A 20,191-nucleotide genomic window follows, 5' to 3' on the forward strand; every position below is an offset into this window, starting at 1 on the left:
TTTCATATCTATTATTATATTGTATGCAATATATATAGCAATGATTTCAAAAAATAAAAAATACTTCTGTGCTACCAGTTGTGGAATCGAAACCAAAACACTCAGCACTCCAGCCTTAGTCGTTATTTAGCGACTCAGTTTTGTTATTACCGTCTGAGCTATCATCAGATTGATAAAAAAAAAAGTTTAAAAATTAAACGAGTTCAAGATAAAAATAGATATATATGCATGCTCAGAATTTAATCATTAATCAACTTATCAAGGTCAACATTTTTTTTTTTTTTTTTTAATTTGAACCCCTTAAAAGTTATTTTTACAAACTAATAACCAAATCAAGTGTTCCAAGGTCCAAATGTCTTATAGACGACAAAAAAGGGGAGGGTAATTTTAACACGTGATACATGGATAATTCCTATAAATCCAATATTGGTTAAAAAAAAAATAAATAAATAAATAACAATTTCAACTGTTAGTAAAGAAACATTCTCACCATTTTACATCTGGGTTTTGTTTCGCTACTTACCTGCAATGAAAGAAATAAAAGTATAATTAGTTTCAAAGATAACAGATAAGTATAGGTAATATAACAAATAAGTGTGAAAATGGCATTAATTAAAATTGTTAGATGATAAACAAATTTTGGAGTACCATAACTTTGGCACATTAGTAGGCAGTCCATCTACATGTGTTTACTTTATTATGCTTGGGGGGGGTGGGGGTCAAGTGATTAACGACAGACTGACGACCTGGGTGTTCCAAGTTCGAATACAGTTCTTCCACAAAATCACTTTTACTTAGGATGTTGGTAACCTTCTCATGGTCCCTCCGGTAAGTTTTCCAGATGTTTTTTTTTTTTTTAGAAATAATTCTGATTAGAAAAATATCAGGGAGGGGCAAACAAATTCCAACAACATGATAACTTTAGTATACGGTTTATCTGCAATATTCTATTGAGTTGGGAATTAATTCTCACCGTTTTCTTTTTTTGTTTTTTTCTTTAATCTATTGTGTTTTCAAATTTTGGAATCCATATTTAAAATTTTTTTTTTTTTTAAGAATTCTATTTTGGACTCTGGTTTCTTTTTTTTTCTTCATGAGTTAATTTAATTTCTAGATCAAGTCAAATCAGTTATTTCGCCTTTTTTCTGTCACACATACATCCCCCCCACCCTGTGAATGTACTCTTTTTTTTATTACATTTTCCTGTATTTTATCCTTTCGTTAACATATTTCTTATAGAAAATAAAAACTTATTTTAAAATTAAAAAAAAAAGAAAAGAACTTTATAACTTCATAAACGTATTACTTATAAAATATTAAATAAAAATAAAAACTTTTTTTTTTTAATTTTGTTATGAAATGTGCGAATAAAGACTAATACTGTTATTTTTATCTGTATAATTTGGTTAATTTTTATTGCGTATTTTTCAATAATGCCTGTTTATGCTTTATTTCACTAAATTGCTTCACAATAGAAATACAGCAGAACAATAAATGTAAAGGAACCGACTTGCCTTGCTTCACCGGAAGTTAGGAAGTATGTTAGCTGACTATAACCGAAAAATTGAAAATTATCGACACCATGTGCGTTTTAATTGCTACCAACAAGGTATTGAAAATCTTGTGTTTGGAAGAATTGCAAATAAAAGAAAATACATTATTGATTATGTAGTTATTATTAAACAATTTACATTTAAATTAAGCATAGACGAAAGATAAATGGAACCGTCTATTTTATCAAACAGCATACTTGTGAAAGAAAACAAGATGCTGCATTCTAACATCATCTGAATGCACGGTAAAGTTAATGTAATGATGAACCTGCTCAGATATGATTCTAGGATTCTTTTTAACAATTTACCTCTTGGCCGGTGGCATTCATCTTCAGAATATTCCATTTAGAATTCCAGATATGCACACATAAGTTTGACAGAATCTTGGTAATCGAATAGAAAAATTCTGCAAAACGGTTAAATTGTAGAATCTTCATCTTTTTAGACAATTCTTTTGCGATGCAATTGATTTTCAAAGTATACAATATGTCAGAAATATTTCTGACTTTCAAAGAAAAATAAGTCAATTTTGTTTTTGGATTAATCAGACTACTGCTCTCATCTAGAATTTTATTTTCACAACGTTTCGCACAAGTAACCTTACACCCTCCTTCAGGTGTATCTTACCGAACTCTGGAAACTTTCTATTGAGCTCAGGAATTTTTTATCAAATTCCGGAATTTGCGTAGAATTTTGAATAGAATCCTTTATTTAATTTTTGGAAATAGCATGCTTTTATTCCAAAATCATAGGGACTGAAGAACCCTTACTCCTTCTAAAGTTTTTAAGAGTGGTTAGGGTGTCCTTTTATAATGTGTAAACACAATTTCACATGCTTCTTAATATGAATATTTTGCCAAAATAAAGTACTCATGCTTAAAAAGATAAAAAGAAACATCGCAGGCTTAGATCTGATGACCTCAGAGAAACATTAAATCTGGACATTATAGGAAAATATGTGCAAAAAAGATGGCTTAGTAGATGTAGAACAGTTGATATAGCAAATTCAGCTTGCAGGGAAAGGCTAAGGTAAAGATGGCAAAGAGTGATAAAAATGAATCTGAAGGGAGAAATTTTTTTTTTTTTTTTTTACATGAGGGTCACCACTTATCAAGGTCCGAAGGCCACTCGGGGATAAGGGTTATTGCATGTACAGTAATCAATGAGATAGCATTATAGTAATCATTAGTATTGGGGGTTTTGATAGAGTGTCTTACTTAAGGGGGCTGTTTGTCAGAAGTTTGTTTATGTTGGACTTGAAGACGTCCAAGTTGTAGTCAGGTGGGAAACAGGCAAGCGGCAGAGAGTTCCACTGGCGTGCAGTTCTAAGAAAGAAGCTTTGCTCATGGAATCTACGTTTGGATTTAGGCACAGATAAAGAGTGGGGAAAATTATTGACAGTAGTTTCAGCCAGACGGGTGTTTCTCGTGAAAGATTGGCGAGGGGGGACGAGGGATTGGAGCTCAGACGAGCACTTGCCATGGAAATAACGATAAAACAAAGACAGGCTCTCAATGTCTCTTCTGTGGGAGAGAGGTTGCAGGGAAGAGAAAAGGGCATCCCCCACTAAACCACGAAGTCTATAAATAAAGACCTGGTCAGAGATAGCTAGGATTAGAAATCAATTTCTTGAAACCGCTTAATTGATGCTGGAATGTAAAACGGATGTTAAAATTAATATGATGATATGGTTTTCAATAGTTGCAAAAGAATCTGTTAACATGAATGCGAGGTAACTTCGAAATCATTTCTGAATAGAAATGATGAGAATGTTAGCATTCCATGTCAATAATGAAAATGCGCAACGATCATAACATTCTTTGCTATAACTGTTAAATATCACAAGCCCATCCTTTGTAACAAAATTTCTTTTAGCAACACCAGTCCATCTAAAAGTGTATGACGACACCATGTTTAGGGCTTGGCAATGCAGATAGATAAGAGGTTCAAATACTTTTAAAAAATATATATTCAAACTAGAGCAGAAAAAAAGATCAATAATAAAAAAGCACGGCTGAAGAAGTCTCTGAATGATAAGTCAAAAGGGCATGGAGAGAAACACTTGGGAGCAACATAACAGTTACCAAGACAATTTATGTTAGAACTAAAATCAAATCATTCTATAGATTTTTCTGTTTCCTTTTTTTTTTTTTTTTAATATGTCTGTTTTCTTTTCTTTCCCAAGTCTAAGTTACAAAATGTAAAAGTAAAACATGTTCATTTGCATATTTTTTAAAACTTGCTCATTTGCATATTTTTTAAAACTCGCTCATTTGCATATTTTTTTAAAACTCGCTCATTTGCATATTTTTTTAAAACTAGCTCATTTGCATATTTTTTTAAAACTAGCTCATTTGCATATTTTTTAAAACTAGCTCATTTGCATATTTTTTAAAACTCGCTCATTTGCATATTTTTTAAAACTTGCTCATTTGCATATTTTTTAAAACTTGCTCATTTGCATATTTTTTAAAACTCGCTCATTTGAATGTTTTTTTAAACGTGTTTGTTTACAGCCAATTTTTTACAGAAATAATTAATATTAAATATAACATTATGAATGTTTCAATAATTTTTTCAAAGCAGAGTCCCCAAATTGGTTTACACCGTTATTTTCTATTATGTGTCATGACATGGGCACTAAGCAATGACTTGAGTTTGTTAATATGCCTTCTTTACTATACCAGTATTAGCTTAGTAAATCTATTTGATATTGTCCAGATGTAAAAAAAATATATGGTCCATGTCAAGAATTTCCCCTATACTAAAAACAAAAATAAAGAAAAATCTGTATGATCTATGTAGCCATGAGTGGAATGTATCAGGTTAAATGTGTAGCCCTACTCGTACATTGAGCAATGTTGAAGTCATTATTGAAACGTCATTAAAACTTTTTTCACCTATTAAAATTAATAAATGCGATTATTTCTATGAATTTCTTTTTTGAAAGGACAAAGAAAAAGAAAAAAAATTATGAAGTAAAACAAAAAAAGACGAATGAGATGAAAACGTATAAGGGAAAATATGAAAAAGAGAGGGGGATGAAGAAATGGTGAGAAAAACGGAAATAAGTAAAATATATATATATATATATATATATATATATCAAAAAAAAGAGAAAAAAAAGAGAAAAAAGAGAAAAATAAAGGTAAAAAAGCAGAAAAAGCTAAAAAATAATTTTCAAAAAAATTGGAAAAAGAAAAAGGAAAAAACAAAAAAAGACAACAAAAAAGAGAAAAAGTTAAAACCAACAAAAATAGACAAGAGAAATCGATAAGAAAAAGGACGGAAAGGGGGAAAAACGATCAAAGAAAAAAAGAAAAAAAAAAAAGAGAAACAAAAAACAAAATGACAAGAGAATCCCAAACTGTGAAATAGAAATTACAATCGAGAAATTTCCTGAAAGATTAAACAGAAAAAAAGTCTTTTTAGAATTTTTTTCCCTTTTCTTTTAGATTACCCTGTCAATAATTGTTTGCTTCATATTCCAATCTGAAAAAAATCCCAAACAGTAGTTAACAGACTGCCAAGGCCATTATCTGTAATTTTGAACAGTTGAACATGAAGAACACTTCGGCTGACATGGAAACCGTTCATAACAGATGTTCGGTGCCAACAAAATCATTTCAAATGTCACTTCATTGAACAAGTAGCATTTTCATTCAAACTGAATTAATAGATACGGGGGGGGTGCTTGCATGAAAGCCGTCACAATCGTCATGCAAAACAAGAAAAATATTAGCTATTTTCAATATGTAGAGAAAAGAAAAACTCATTTGAGATATATATAATTTTTTTTTTTTTTTTTTTTTTTTTCAAATTCCAGGTTAATATTTTCGGGAGATGAAGGAACCAATGAATTTTTAACGAATTCATTCAAGAGTGCTAAATACCAAAGTAGGGCAATTTAAAAACATGCTCATGAATATGTAGCGGCATATAAATGCTTATGTAAGATAAATAAAAAGTATGTGTGCGATATTTGTCTGCCCAATGCAATTGAAAACTGAACCATATACTAAGATTCTAGAAAACTTGGAAGCTGTTTATAGCAGTATTCATTTAAGGCAAGGATAAAACTACCTGATGTAAAAAGCTAAAAGTGTATGATATATAGATTCTGACCCAGAAAACCGCAATCTTCCCCCCTTTCTCAGAAATCAAAAGGAAAATAAGACATTGCAAATTGCAATTAAAAGAAAGTCCATTCTATATCTATGAAAATGAAAATGTGTGTGATGACAATTTTCAACCTATATACACAACAAATTTTTGATCTACAGACTTGAAATTTGATATACAAGGTATTCAGACAAGTAGAAAACTTTTTAATCGGTTTTCATCCGGAAAAAAGAGCTGCTAAGGGTTCAAAAAGTGAAAAATTAATATATGGGAGGGGAAGGGGGGTCATCAAATTTTTATCTGTTTGTCAACTGTTTCATGAATGCGCATGCATGAATCATTTACGACAGATTCCTTATGTTAAGAATAAGTAGGCTTGAAAACACTTTTTAAAGGGCGTGTCAAGCTGTTCAAATGGTTACCGTACTTGACTCACTGTCTTTAGGTTTTTGTTTCGATCTTAGCTAGATTTTTTTTTTTTTTTTTTTTTTACTTACAAGAAGTGAACTGTTTAGAAAAAAAAAACAATGCTCGCTTGCACATGTCTCAGTTTCTGTATGAATTAAAATATAATATTTACGTGTATTTTATGGCTGAGCAACGCCGGGCAGCCTGCTAGCATGATATAAATGCAAATGTGCCACAGGGATTAATCCTTAGACCTTTACTATTCTTGATATTCATAAATGACTTATGATAAAATTTTCTGAGATGGGAATTTTTGCTGAGGACACCATGCTCTATAACAGATACGAGGGTAAAACTAATGAATACATATCTAAAGAAATTGTTAAATCTCCAGAGGAAGCCTTCCAGTCTATAGTGGAATGGGGCCGTAAATGATTGGTAACGTTCAACGCTGCCAAGACTAAACTTATTTCCTTTAATAATTGCAAGAAACGTTCTCGGCCACCATACACACATTGCCTGAAAGTACATCCCTCAAGCGCCTAGATTGACATTCATAGACAACATGAATTGGAACAAATACATTGAGGTAATTGCCAAGGCTGCGGCAAAGAAGGCGGGCTATCTCTACCATGCTAAAACGCTACTCACACCTGAGAGTATCCTGTATGTCTACAAGGTCACTGTTCGTTCATGCATGGAGTATTGTTGCCACATCTGAGCTGGTGCATCCGCCACTAGTCTCTTGCTCCTGGACACGATTCAGAAAAGAGTCGCCAACCCAATAATTCCTGCACTATCAACTAAACTCTAACCTCTGTCCCATCGCCGAAACGTTGCATCCTTGTGCCTGTTTTACAAGTATTTCAATGACAAGTGCTCTGATGAACTCAACGTTCTAGTACCCACCTCAACGACAATACCCACGACAAACCTGACAAACAGCAAAATCTCAGTCCTACACTGTAGAGATTTCTAGATGTCGTAAAGCCTTCTACTCTAATAGCTTTTCCCCCATCTGACTGCTGCACTTTAGAATTCCCTCCTGGGCCTCTGCTTCCCTGACTGTACTGACATGCAGAAGTTCAAGTGTAATGCAAACAGACATCTTGCTGTCCAACTCCCTAAAATAGTATCCCTGGAAATCTGATCCCAAATAGTAGCTCCTCACGACTAAGTGACGCTGTGCCTTGTTTGGGGTAAAATAACAGTAAAAACATAAATAAAAATTGTATTTACCAGATGTTATACGCAAAGCTAAACTGGTTTGTGATCTATAATTTGATCTGTTAAAATCGACTTTTAAATTAAAGCAAAAAAAATTAAGGGGAAACATTTCTTTCTCATAACATAAAAGTTTAAATGTTACAAACTAAAATATTTTTCTATTTCATACGTCATAGTGAAATATCCCCCCCCCCTAAAAAATTCTTAGATTGCATAGATATACCAAAATCACGTTTTATTTGCCCACTAAGGAACCAATGCAGACAAGAAATAAAATGTTCTTAGCGTTTCTTCTATTTTTGTAAACGCATAATAGAAAAGAAGAAAGAAAATACAAAGTAATTCAATTGGGCTATACCGAAAATACAAGCCAAAAAAAGGACACATAAATGTTATTTAAGTGATTTATTTCGAAGTGATTGCATATCAAAGCTAAAAGAGCGAACTGACATTTTGTAACCCTGCCTGTCTGTAATTATTTGATGGTTAGGTTCAAAAGTCAGTTAGAAACCTTTTACACATCCGAAGAATCCCATTAGTGGTCTCAAACATCTAAAGTGACACAATAGATTAAAAGTTTGATTTACAATTTCTATTACTTACTATCTGCCCTCTGGGTGTAAATATATGAGAATCTAAATAAATATTTTTCTATAAAATATGAAAAACGTTCTCATTGCTGAGTTCCACTCAAAAAACCAATGTACGCCACCATCTGTTCTTTCTCTCTCTCTTATATATATATATATATATATATATATATATATATATATATAACTCTGTGACACGTCCGACCGCCCTTGATTGCATCTTGTCTATCAAAAACATTGTTATTATGGAAACCAGCTTGTATTTAATAAAATGCACACTCCTTTCCACAGTCCAACCAACAGTGCAAATAAACTTCAGTCTTAACTTGTAGACACTTTCAATCATGAAACTGTTTTGGTTTCGCTTCTAGCCGATGTTATTCGAGTCATCTTTTTTTTTAACTTTTGAAATCATCACTATGCATAATATGAAATAATTGACTACAATAATAGATATGAAATCTGTGTAAATAAAACCGACAAGAGAAAAAAAAAAGAAAAAAAGCGATAGAAAAAAAAAATGAAACAGATAGAACAAATAGAAACCGATAAAAAAAACACATAGAAAAAACACAAAAAATACACAAAAAAACACACAGAAAAAAACACACAGAAAAAAAACACAGAAAAAAAACACAGAAAAAAAACACACAGAAAAAAAACACAGAAAAAAAACACACAGAAAAAAACACAGAAAAAAACACACAGAACACATAAAAAACACATAGAAAAAAAACACAGAACACATAAAAAACACATAGAAAAAAAACAGAAAAAAAAACACAGAAAAAAAACACAGAAAAAAAACACAAGATAAAAAACACAGAAAAAAAACACAGAGAAAAAAACACATAGAGAAAAAAAACACATAGAGAAAAAAACACATAGAGAAAAAAACACATAGAGAAACACATAGAAAAAAACACATAGAAAAAAACACATAGAAAAAAACACATAGAAAAAAAAACGCATAGAAAAAAAACGCATAGAAAAAAAACACATAGAAAAAAACACATAGAAAAAAACATAGAAAAAAACACATAGAAAAAAAACACATAGAAAAAAAAACACAGAAAAAAACACAGAAAAAAAAACACATAGGAAAAAAACACATCGGAAAAAAAACAGGAAAAAAATAGGAAAAAACAAAAAAATCATAGAAAAGAAAACAAAAAAAAAACAATAGAGAAATATTTCATCAATAATTTCCATGTTAAAAAAACAAAAAACCTTCATTATTCTTTTCTTTTTATCATTCTATACAATTGAAAGATATAAATATGTATCAATGATATTGTTAATGGGAGTTCATCAAATATAGACAATAGCCATTCAGTCTCTTGCATTAATTATATAACAGCATTTTTTTTTATATATACAAAGAGAAAGAAGAATAAGAATTGCAGACAAATAATGCCATCTTGGATATGACAGCTATACAATGAAAACAATAAGTATTTCTTCTGGCCACCATTGATTTCCGCAAAAGCAATTTTGCAAGCAATAGATCAGTCAGTGGCCATCTTGCATTAGTGTCAAATACAAGGGAGATAAGCAACTGAATCTGCTGAAAGGTTGTACAAGGTGACCACACGTGTGTATGTGCGTGTTTTTCAATAAATATATTTTTTATACCTACAGAAATTAGTGTTTCATGCTTACGCAATCATCAGTGCACAAAGTGATATTTATTGCTGGTCGCAAGACTAACCCAGTCAACGAAATCAACTTTGTCTTTCCAGGCTAACATTATATATATATTAACCACGAAATAGTTATATCATTGACTGCACTTAGAGCGAAATGAAAACACCAAATTCATATTTCCAACTGATCATGTATGTGATTGACGTTATAAAAGTAGCTAATTTGCATATTGCTTTGCAAAAGAACATCTAATTAATTAAATATTTGTTTCTATTATTTTCTAATTTAATGATGGTTTTACAATAATATATTCTGGTAATAAATATTTTCTTTTTACATCGTAAGATAAAGACTTGGCATTTTGGATGAAAAGAGTCAAGTCATTTCTGGTCAATTTACTTCAGGGAGTTGTGATTCTTGTTTTCTTCACGAGTCCTGCTAGTCATTAACAAAATTTACAATCCTTTCGGCAATCTAGATATATTTGGTACAAATGAAATTTAGACAATGCCCGAATTTTCCACCAAGTTTCAGTCATGAATATCCAACAGTCTTTTGTTACAATTCAGTATATTGGGATATTTTGATGATCGCCTCATCAGGAGATGTAATTCTGACTAGGCTTCACGTTCATCGAACCATAATCACCCACTCCCATGATTTTTATCTGTGTGATTACTTAAAAGATAAAATTTATCACCCCCCCCCCGACTTTTCTGAACTGACGGGAGACATCGTTGCCTAAATCAATAGTATTTAGATGTGCTTGCAGTGCATTTGGAGTCAAAGTAATGTTGTTAGGGGCGAATACACTGATTTCGATGACAAAAGTATGGGAGAGTTGTTGATCTTCATTCAATCCCGTACAGCGTCAGGTCTCCCTGCTAGTTATTATATAGACTGAGGTCCCATAGAAATTCCACTGTGCTTGTTACATCAATCTGTATAATTTACGGTTAATATTCCTTTTGAAATAATATGTCTGTAAGAGTTGTAGCAGTTGCATGATATCTATTTTTTTAATACGCAATATGGTATTGAAAGCAGAGTTGGAGAGACCTAAAAATTCGAGGTTTCACCCGTTTAGTGCGGCCTTTTTCAAGAGCAAAAATTGTTAACAAGAAGGTTAGATAATTAGGGGTATATACATATATATATATTAACAGGTGGGAAGGGGAGATCAGCATATTTATTTCCATGTAAATAAAGAAATTATATATACATTATATATATGACTATTATTGAAAAAAAAAAATTTAATTAAAAAAAATTGAAAATTTTTACTTTTTTCTAAATTATTTTCTTGAATTATTATTTTGGATAGGTATGGAGAGATGTGAAAGAAACCTTTTCTTTGTTTAATTAAATTGGAGGAATGGGAGATTAGAGTGGATTCAATTAAACGACATATTGATTTGTTATGTATCGTTTTTAAGACAGTTTCATTCTCCAAGTTAAACTGGTGATCATGCTCTATAATGTGGGTAAAAATGGCGTTAAGGATGTTGTTAGTTTTTATATCTCTCTTATGTTCATATATTCTCTTATCGAAGTTACGCTGTGTCTCGCCTATGTATATTTGTATAAGATGCAATATACAAATCAGATGATCACGGCAGACTTCGTTTCCCTGTCGCTTTCAGCCCACATGTGTAAGACGTCTATTTCTCACCTTCTCGGCCATGTTTTTCTTTTTTTTTTATAATCTTCTTTCCTCCTGCCTTGCTGTGATGTCACCGCGCACACAGGCTCTGTCATTTGCGTAAGTTGGCTGTTGCTGCTGTCATACGTGCATCTGCACTCTGCTACATTGCCTCATGCTTGGACGTTTTATAAATGATTTCCAAATTTTTCTGTCTGTTAACATTTCACTAGTGCTGTCTCCCATGATCAAGTCATCATCATCATCATCATCATCTGATCCCTTACATGTTTTTAAGCAGTCAACCAGGTGGTTGGGTACCATCGATGTCAATGTGGGACACAGTTTGGAGCATTTTGGTCGACATGTGTAACATCATCATCAAGATTATAAAAGCGTAATCAATTGCGAGTGGCTTCTAACTGATTCCCGGTGAAACTAAATAGAAAACAGTAAAACGTTACACACCAAAAATCACCTTCAAATACCATTTGTTGTGTTCCACGGTCGACTAAATCATGATGTGAACTGTGAAAAAAGACAAGTGTCTTCTCAAAATTTCCCACAGTCATTTCTTATGGCAAGCCACGGCTGACTGACCATTCAATGCACATAGCAAGTTTTAATTTTTTTTTTTTTTAAATTTTAATTTTTGACAAAAATGCTTTGTTATATGTCACCTTTTTGTGACAAGCAAATAAAAAAATAAAAATAAAATAAGAAAAAAAGAGGAAAAGATGGTCCTTGTTGATGGAAACAGTTTACTTGCAGCTGAAACTTGATTACATAGTATACTCTTATATTTTTTGTTACCGTTTTTTTTTTGTCCTTTGAAATGAGGCTTCATAATTTGTGTATTCATTTTTTCACGGACTGTTATCCTCATCTTCATAGTTGTTTCATGACGTTTTGGTCAATTAATCTTCTGGCGTTCTCCTGGTGATTAACCGTGACAGGATAGGAATGCCGAGTCTTATAACAGTATCCCTAGTAATTACTGCCTTCCATAGTTGTCTCACCATGAGGCAGTGGATAAAGGCGTTGAGTCTCTATAGTTCCAGGTGTGCATTATCTGAAGATAGCAGTTTCAATCCTACTCAAGCAGATCAGAGGATGAGTTTGGCCAAAACATGATGAGACAACAACTATGGAAGCCAGTAATTACTAGGGATACAGTTACAAGACTCAGAATTTCTATCCCGTTGCAGTTATTCACCCGAAGAAGGCCAGAGGACGAGTTAGCTGAAATGTGGCGAAACAACAACAACTATAAAGATGAGGATAATAATCCGCAAAAGAATGAATACATAGTATGTTCTTATAGTATCCTCAGATGACACTGCATTCAAATGTAAGCCATGTGTTTGTCACAAAATCTTTATCATGTAGTGTGGAAAAAAAAGATACTCTTCAAAATGTCTCACAAATTTTTGTTCTTATAGCAAACTATGGTCGACTAGCCAATCAGTGCACGTAGTTTCCTATAAAAATGTTACATTTCTACTCTAATACATGCCTGCCGAACCAACTTGCCTTGCTGTTTTATTATTCTCATGCTCCTTTTCTGGTAAATAAAGTTAATTAAATTGTATAAATGTCGGTATTTTGACATGGAACTCTGGTGACCCTTTTTCTCCATCTCCAGCAAGCCGAGTCAAATGAATAGAGATACTAAAAACATGTCTATCTCCAATCTTCAATAAGCACCTGTCAACTCAAACATGTTTGTTTGTTACTAGCGTGTTCTGAAATGGAGGTGTTATGTACAACAAGTTTTTACTTCTGACAGCAGAAAGTGTGTGTGTGGGGGGTGCATCTATTAGAAGCCTTACACATTAAAACAAGAATCAAACCATCCACAAAAATTTCATTAATAGTGATAACATGCTTAAATGCCTATAATATTAATATAGTATGCTATTAATACTATAACTAACACGTGATTCTCGGGAAAATAACACAATGACCTATAAATATCTAAATACCATGACATTTACTGATAATCACCCCCGAAGATGGATCCAGATGAATCAGAAAATATTATAGAGTTAAAAGTGAATATGGCTGATACATCGGCCAGTACCAGTAGAAACAAGGTAATACTTGAGGAAACTGGAATGGATCAAGACAAAAAGATGTTAACATAAGTTGTCGATCTTATTTAATGATATATGTGGACTCTTTCACAAACCGCGGGCATGAGGTTAAGTCAAAGTTGTTCAAAATCCACACAAATAATTTGTTCATAGTAGTGAAGCTTTGTGTAGAAATATCCACTTTTCGGAACAACTGCTAAACTCAATCAGTACAAACGACTTCCACAAGACAAAACAGACAGTAAACCTCAGGTTTTTTACGTCAGGGTTTTCCTTCTGCCAGATACATGTCTTAACGAAGACTGAGGATGAATCTCTCAGAGTAGTTTTTAATGCACTCCCGGATACTAACCTGGAAATTTCTATAGTCCGGCACAATATAGACAGTGCCCAGTATACCAAATTTGATATACAGGGTACTGAGATTTGGGAAAATCTATATGATCGGTTTTCGGCCAGAAATTTGGCTGTTAAGGAGTCAAAGTTCAACGATTTGACCTTTGACATCTCTACCAAACTGCTCCGACAATTTTGGGTCTAAACACTTGAAATTTTAAATATAGGTTCCTTGGATATGGATCTAACTTAATAACTTGATTTAAGACCAAAACAATAAATGTTAAGGGGTTATAATCGGGGTCAAATTTTAAAAAAATTGACCGTTTTTTTTTTTTTTTTTTTTTTTTTTCCTCAGCATACACCTCCAAACACCCGGGCAACGCCGGGCACCTATGCTAATATATATATATAACAGAAAAATCTTATTGAAAATTAATTCAAATTTTCAAAAAAATAAAAACGTTAAAAACCTGTAAAGAAGGTATACAGAATTTTTAATTATTTGACAAGGAGTACAAATAAACTTGAAAGATCTTATTCTGCGGAGTTTCGAAAAATGCAATTCTTCTCATCAGAGAAAAGAAGTTTGCAAAATATACAATAAATTTATTAGATTAATACATTAAAAGGAACTATGAATATGAAATGAATCATATTTGCATAAAAGTTCTTAACAGTTACTGAAAGTTTATAAAGTTTCATAATGATTTGGAAGCAGAAACAAGGGGAAAAAAGTAGAAGTGTAAAAGGATACGGTTCGGGTGGGATTGAAAAAAAAACTAAAAGAATTAGGTGATTTACATTTTTTGGATGGTATTAAGGGCTTTAACAAATTTCCAAACGTAGGAATATTTTTTTTGCAGAGAATGGGATGTATTCCTTGACGAACCTATCTGGAGAGGATTTTGAACATTATGTTATTCTATGTTTATTTTTTTGTATATTTGCTTTTGAAGGTTCCGCTTTTTACTATTGTATCATATTGTATCGACATATTTCCTCTCATTTTAAAACTATACCTGAATCCTCAGAAGACATTCAATCAATTAGACTTATTACTTTTGTAATGTGAAGTGCATGTGTGTGTGTATATATAAGTTTCATTAGATATTTAAAAAAAATTTCTTAGAGTTTGTAAAGGAAAGAGAGCAGATTGTAGATAAAAGAACAGAAGCGAGAGGGAAAGGATTATGAGAGTGATAGAAAACGTCTTGAATGGAAAAAAATCTTTAGGCAAAAGATTTTAAATTAGATGATAACCAAAAGCTGAAATGGAAGATGCTAGAAAGATTTCTAAAAAGAAGAGAAAATAAAAATATGGAGTTAAGTAAAAAGTCCCCCCCCCCTCCAAAAAAAGAAAAAAACCTAAAGGAGAGGACGATGGAGAGAGATAAAAAAAGATAGAAAGGAGAAAAAAATAAATTATATACAAATGGGATGAACAAGATAGATACACACAGGGAGGGTGAAAGAGGGGCAGGGGGAGGAGTAAGAGGGAAGGGGGTAGACAGAAGGAAAGGGTAGAGAGAGAGAGAGAGAGAGGATAAAGTGTACACAAGGAGAGGTAGGGGAAGAAAATGAAACGTACACAAGAACATCGAATAACATACGTCGAAATGAACACAAACAGGCAATAGTTCTTTGCAAAAGAATAATTATCAAGAAAAAAGAAAAATGGTGAAAATGTAGAAAACGATGGAGGACAATTGGGAACAAGAGGATAAGGAGAATAAGATCACATGACGGACTGGAAAGGAGATCATGTGACCAAGAGAAAGCAGAAAACCAAAATGTCAGAATAATAGAACGAATGGAGAGGGAGAGAGAGAGAGAGAGAGAGAGAGAGAGAGAGAGGGGGGGTTATCTCATCCCCCCACCCCCATCGTTCACCCAGACTGCTTGTTGAGTTCAACTATGTAAATAACTTTTGATAAGCAATTTTGTTAATTCGGAGCTTCATGGAGAAACCTTTTAATGCATTTTAATCACCAACTAGACATCTGTTACAAAGAGCGGATATAATAAACAAAATAATCGTGTTAGCTGGAAAATAAGGAGACAGAGGGAGACTATCTCCTTCTCCCCATCATAAACAGATCTATAGGAAGAATTAACTTGAGTAAAATTATTTTATGATTACAATTATGAGTACAATACAATTGAAGATGTGCGGTTTAACGCTCTATATTTACACACGTCTTTTGTAAATTCAAACATTACGACTTAGTTTTCATAGCAACAACAATGTTCAATAGCAAGTAACATAAAAAAATATATATATTCATATACAAGAAGATGAGGAGAAAAGAACAGTTGAAATATATGATAATAGTTGAAACATATGATAATTCACATGCTGAGGTATAGAAAAAAAAGGGTTAGAAACAATCTCATGCCACTAGAGAGAGAGAGAGACAGACAGAGACATACATACAGACAGTGAAAGAAAGAGAGATAAAGATAGCCAAAGAGAGGGGGGGCAGCAAAAGAGAGAAAGAGAGGGGGGACAGCAACAGAGAGAAAGAGAGGGACAGTCAGACAAAGAGAGAAAGAGAGGGACAGTCAGACAAAGAGAGAAAGAGAGGGACAGTCAGACAAAGAGAGGGACAGTCAGACAAAGAGAGGGACAGTCAGAGAAAGAGAGGGACAGTCAGAGAAAGAGAGGGACAGTCAGAGAAAGAGAGAAAGAGAGAGAGAAAGAGAGAAAGAGAGAGAGAAAGAGAGAAAGAGAGAGAGAAAGAGAGAAAGAGAGAGAGAGACAGAAAGAAAGAGAGAGAGACAGAGAGAAAGAGAGAGAGAGACAGAGAGAAAGAGGGAGAGACAGAGAGAAAGAGGGAGAGACAGAGAGAAAGAGGGAGAGACAGGGAGAAAGAGGGAGAGACAGGGAGAAAGAGGGAGAGACAGGGAGAAAGAGGGAGAGACAGGGAGAAAGAGGGAGAGACAGGGAGAAAGAGGGAGAGACAGCCAAAGATAGAGACAGCCAAAGAGAGATAGAGACAGCCAAAGATAGAGACAGCCAAAGAGAGATAGAGACAGCCAAAGAGAGAGAGAGAGAGACAGCCAAAGAGAGAGAGAGACAGCCAAAGAGAGAGAGAGACAGCCAAAGAGAGAGAGAGACAGCCAAAGAGAGAGAGACAGCCAAAGAGAGAGAGAGACAGCCAAAGAGAGAGAGAGAGAGCCAAAGAGAGAGAGAGCCAAAGAGAGAGAGAGAGCCAAAGAGAGAGAGAGAGCCAAAGAGAGAGAGAGAGAGCCAAAGAGAGAGAGAGAGAGAGCCAAAGAGAGAGAGAGAGAGAGAGCCAAAGAGAGAGAGAGAGAGAGCCAAAGAGAGAGAGAGAGAGCCAAAGAGAGAGAGAGAGAGCCAGAGAGAGAGAGAGCCAAAGAGAGAGAGAGAGAGCCAAAGAGAGAGAGAGAGAGCCAAAGAGATAGAGAGAGAGCCAAAGAGATAGAGAGACAGCCAAAGAGATAGAGAGACAGCCAAAGAGATAGAGAGACAGCCAAAGAGATAGAGAGACAGCCAAAGAGATAGAGAGACAGCCAAAGAGATAGAGAGACAGCCAAAGAGAGAAGGGGAAAAAGGCAACCAAAGAGAGAAGGGGAAAAAGGCAACCAAAGAGAGAAGGGGAAAAAGGCAACCAAAGAGAGAAGGGGAAAAAGGCAACCAAAGAGAGAAGGGGAAAAAGGCAGCCAAAGAGAGAGAGACGGAGAGAGACAGCCAAGGAGAGAGAGACGGAGAGAGACAGCCAAGGAGAGAGAGAGACAGCCAAGGAGAGAGAGACGGAGGGAGAGAGACAGCCAAGGAGAGAGAGACGGAGGGAGAGAGACGGAGGGAGAGAGACAGCCAAGGGGAGAGAGACGGAGGGAGAGAGACAGCCAAGGAGAGAGAGACAGCCAAGGAGAGAGAGACAGCCAAGGAGAGAGAGACAGCCAAGGAGAGAGAGACAGCCAAGGAGAGAGAGACAGCCAAGGAGAGAGAGACAGCCAAGGAGAGAGAGAGAGAGGGAGAGAGACAGCCAAGGAGAGAGAGAGAGAGAGAGAGAGAGAGAGAGAGAGAGGGAGAGAGACAGCCAAGGAGAGAGAGAGAGAGGGAGAGAGACAGCCAAGGAGAGAGAGAGAGAGGGAGAGAGACAGCCAAGGAGAGAGAGAGAGAGGGAGAGAGACAGCCAAGGAGAGAGAGAGAGAGGGAGAGAGACAGCCAAGGAGAGAGAGAGAGGGAGAGAGAGACAGCCAAGGAGAGAGAGAGAGGGAGAGAGACAGCAAAGGAGAGAGAGAGAGGGAGAGAGACAGCAAAGGAGAGAGAGGGAGAGAGACTGCCAAGGAGAGAGAGGGAGAGAGACTGCCAAGGAGAAAGGGAGAGAGACTGCCAAGGAGAAAGGGAGAGAGACTGCCAAGGAGAAAGGGAGAGAGACTGCCAAGGAGAAAGGGAGAGAGACTGCCAAGGAGAAAGGGAGAGAGACTGCCAAGGAGAGAGAGAGAGAGAGACTGCCAAGGAGAGAGAGAGAGAGAGAGAGAGAGACTGCCAAGGAGAGAGAGAGAGAGAGAGAGAGAGACTGCCAAGGAGAGAGAGAGAGAGAGAGAGAGACTGCCAAGGAGAGAGAGAGGGAGAGAGACTGCCAAGGAGAGGGAGAGAGACTGCCAGGGAGAGAGAGAGAGAGAGAGAGGGAGAGAGACAGCCAAGGAGAGAGAGGGTGAGAGACAAAGAGGTGAAGTATTCCCCACGAGTCGACATTAAAATAAAGAGAACACTTATCATTAAACTGCTGCGCACAATGTATTTTCCTTTATCACAAAATTTAAATTTACTTTGTTTTATTTTAATTTAGTCGCCCCACTTCCTGGGGCTAACATTTATTCTCTGTATGAGATACATAGATATTCGAATATTTCATTAAAGTTTTCTTTTGCCGCTCAAACACCGAATTAATAAAGAACGTAATTTTCATCTCCACAATTGACTGTTTTAAATATGTATAGTATATACCTTTCTAGTGATCTCTTGGTATTACTGAATTCCAGGACAAGAATTTATTTAGTCTGGTGGAGTTTGCTGACTAGTGCTGTTACATGAGGTAAAATAACCTATAGAAAGTGCACCATTCCTCTTAAAAACTAGTATGGGTTAGCCATACCGAGATCTTATTTGGGCGGCGAATACTATGTGATTTTGAATATCTAGTCAGGGTTTACTTGTAGAGAAAAGTTTCCTTTTCTCAGATTGTTCTGACAAACTCCTGTACAGTGAGACCTTAGACGTTCGAAAACATTATCTAATAGGCATTTAAATTCTCTCCTAACTTAGATTATGTTGGTTTATGTGTAGATAAAATTAAATTAAAACCAGCTTTCTTTAACTGTCGAATATTACTGGGTTATCTTAATAATTTTAGCAAAAACTTCTGATGTAACAAGCAAAATGAAGACGACCGATCGCGGTGCTTAAACAATTCAAATGACGCACGTGACTATACATAATCAAGATGAGGCCTGTATAGAAATGCTAAAAGAACAGATTTTATTGGTTGGTTGTTTTTGTTTTACGGCATATCAACCCTTTTCAGGTCATTTAATGCCGAATCCAGTTATTTTGAAGAAACTTTTTTTAGTAGAATATATGTTTTTTTTTTTTTTTTTTTTTTTTTTTTCAAGTCGGTTTCTATTTAACCCATAGTTGGGGCCCTACCAAGTACTACCACTCCGGGTCAGAGTGGATCTGGGAGCAATGGCAAGTAAAGGGTGGCTCCACACGCCCCAAAGCCCGCAAACTGGGGCCTCACCATCGGATATAGTTTAAGGTCATACCCAGGACCAGATTTTTAGAAAAAATTCAAAACATGATAGAATACACAATAAAATGAAATGTGGTATAAACACAGAATGTGTGAAAAAAAAAAAAAAATAAATAAATAAATAAAATAAATTAAACAAGAAATCATCAAAAACGAGAGCTTTACCGGTTTCGTTCGGATCAATTTTTGAAGATGTTCGTCGATTCAAACGAAACCAATAGAATTTCTGTTTTGATGATTTACTCCTGCATTTTGTTTATTTTTCCCACGGTTCTTCAAACGACATTTTATATGCGTCTGTGTGTGGAGGGAGTACCTAATGCCCTAACAATATTTTTTTTTTTTTTTTTTTTTTTTTTTTTTTTTTACACAGTGATCACCACTTATCAAGGCCCGGAAGCCACTCAGGGATAAGGGTTATTGCAAGTACATCACGTTAGTGAGGAGATTTTATGAAGTGTTACTGATCTCAAAAGTTAAAAAAACATGATTTGGGTGCCATCAGCTAAAATGAAAACCAAAACATTTAGTGCTTCGGCTGTGTTCCCTACCGCTTGAGCTATCATTCATAGCAAACAACTCCTTTTCCAGACTACTATTGTAAACAATATATTCTTAATTGATTTTATCTTCTATATAAATAAAATAATAAATGTATATGTGTGTGTGAAAATATTTAACAGATAAACTATTAAACTACTGGTCACATAACACTTAAATTAACAGGAAATAATAATCATACACCAAGGATTGTTTATAACGAGTAAAATATTTGTTTGGATGG

General features: G+C 34.6%; 1 protein-coding gene across 3 annotated transcripts in view; it reads right to left on the reverse strand.

Moving 5' to 3' along the window:
• Window positions 1-20,191, reverse strand: part of LOC145239767 (uncharacterized) — a 759,337-nt gene that overhangs the window by 353,255 nt on the left and 385,891 nt on the right. Inside the window, exon 2 of one of the 3 annotated variants that reach the window (XM_080103203.1) lies at window positions 491-523. The exons of the other annotated variants lie outside the window; for them this stretch is intronic. Within the exon in view, the coding sequence (XP_079959329.1) occupies window positions 516-523 (8 nt within the window). The 3' untranslated portion in view covers window positions 491-515. The remainder of the gene's footprint in view (window positions 1-490; window positions 524-20,191) is intronic. 3 annotated transcript variants of the gene reach the window in all.

Source organism: Euprymna scolopes, chromosome 19, assembly GCF_053919585.1.
Source record: "Euprymna scolopes isolate OS-2025 chromosome 19, ASM5391958v1, whole genome shotgun sequence".
In the NCBI taxonomy this organism is placed as follows: Eukaryota; Metazoa; Mollusca; class Cephalopoda; order Sepiida; family Sepiolidae; genus Euprymna; species Euprymna scolopes.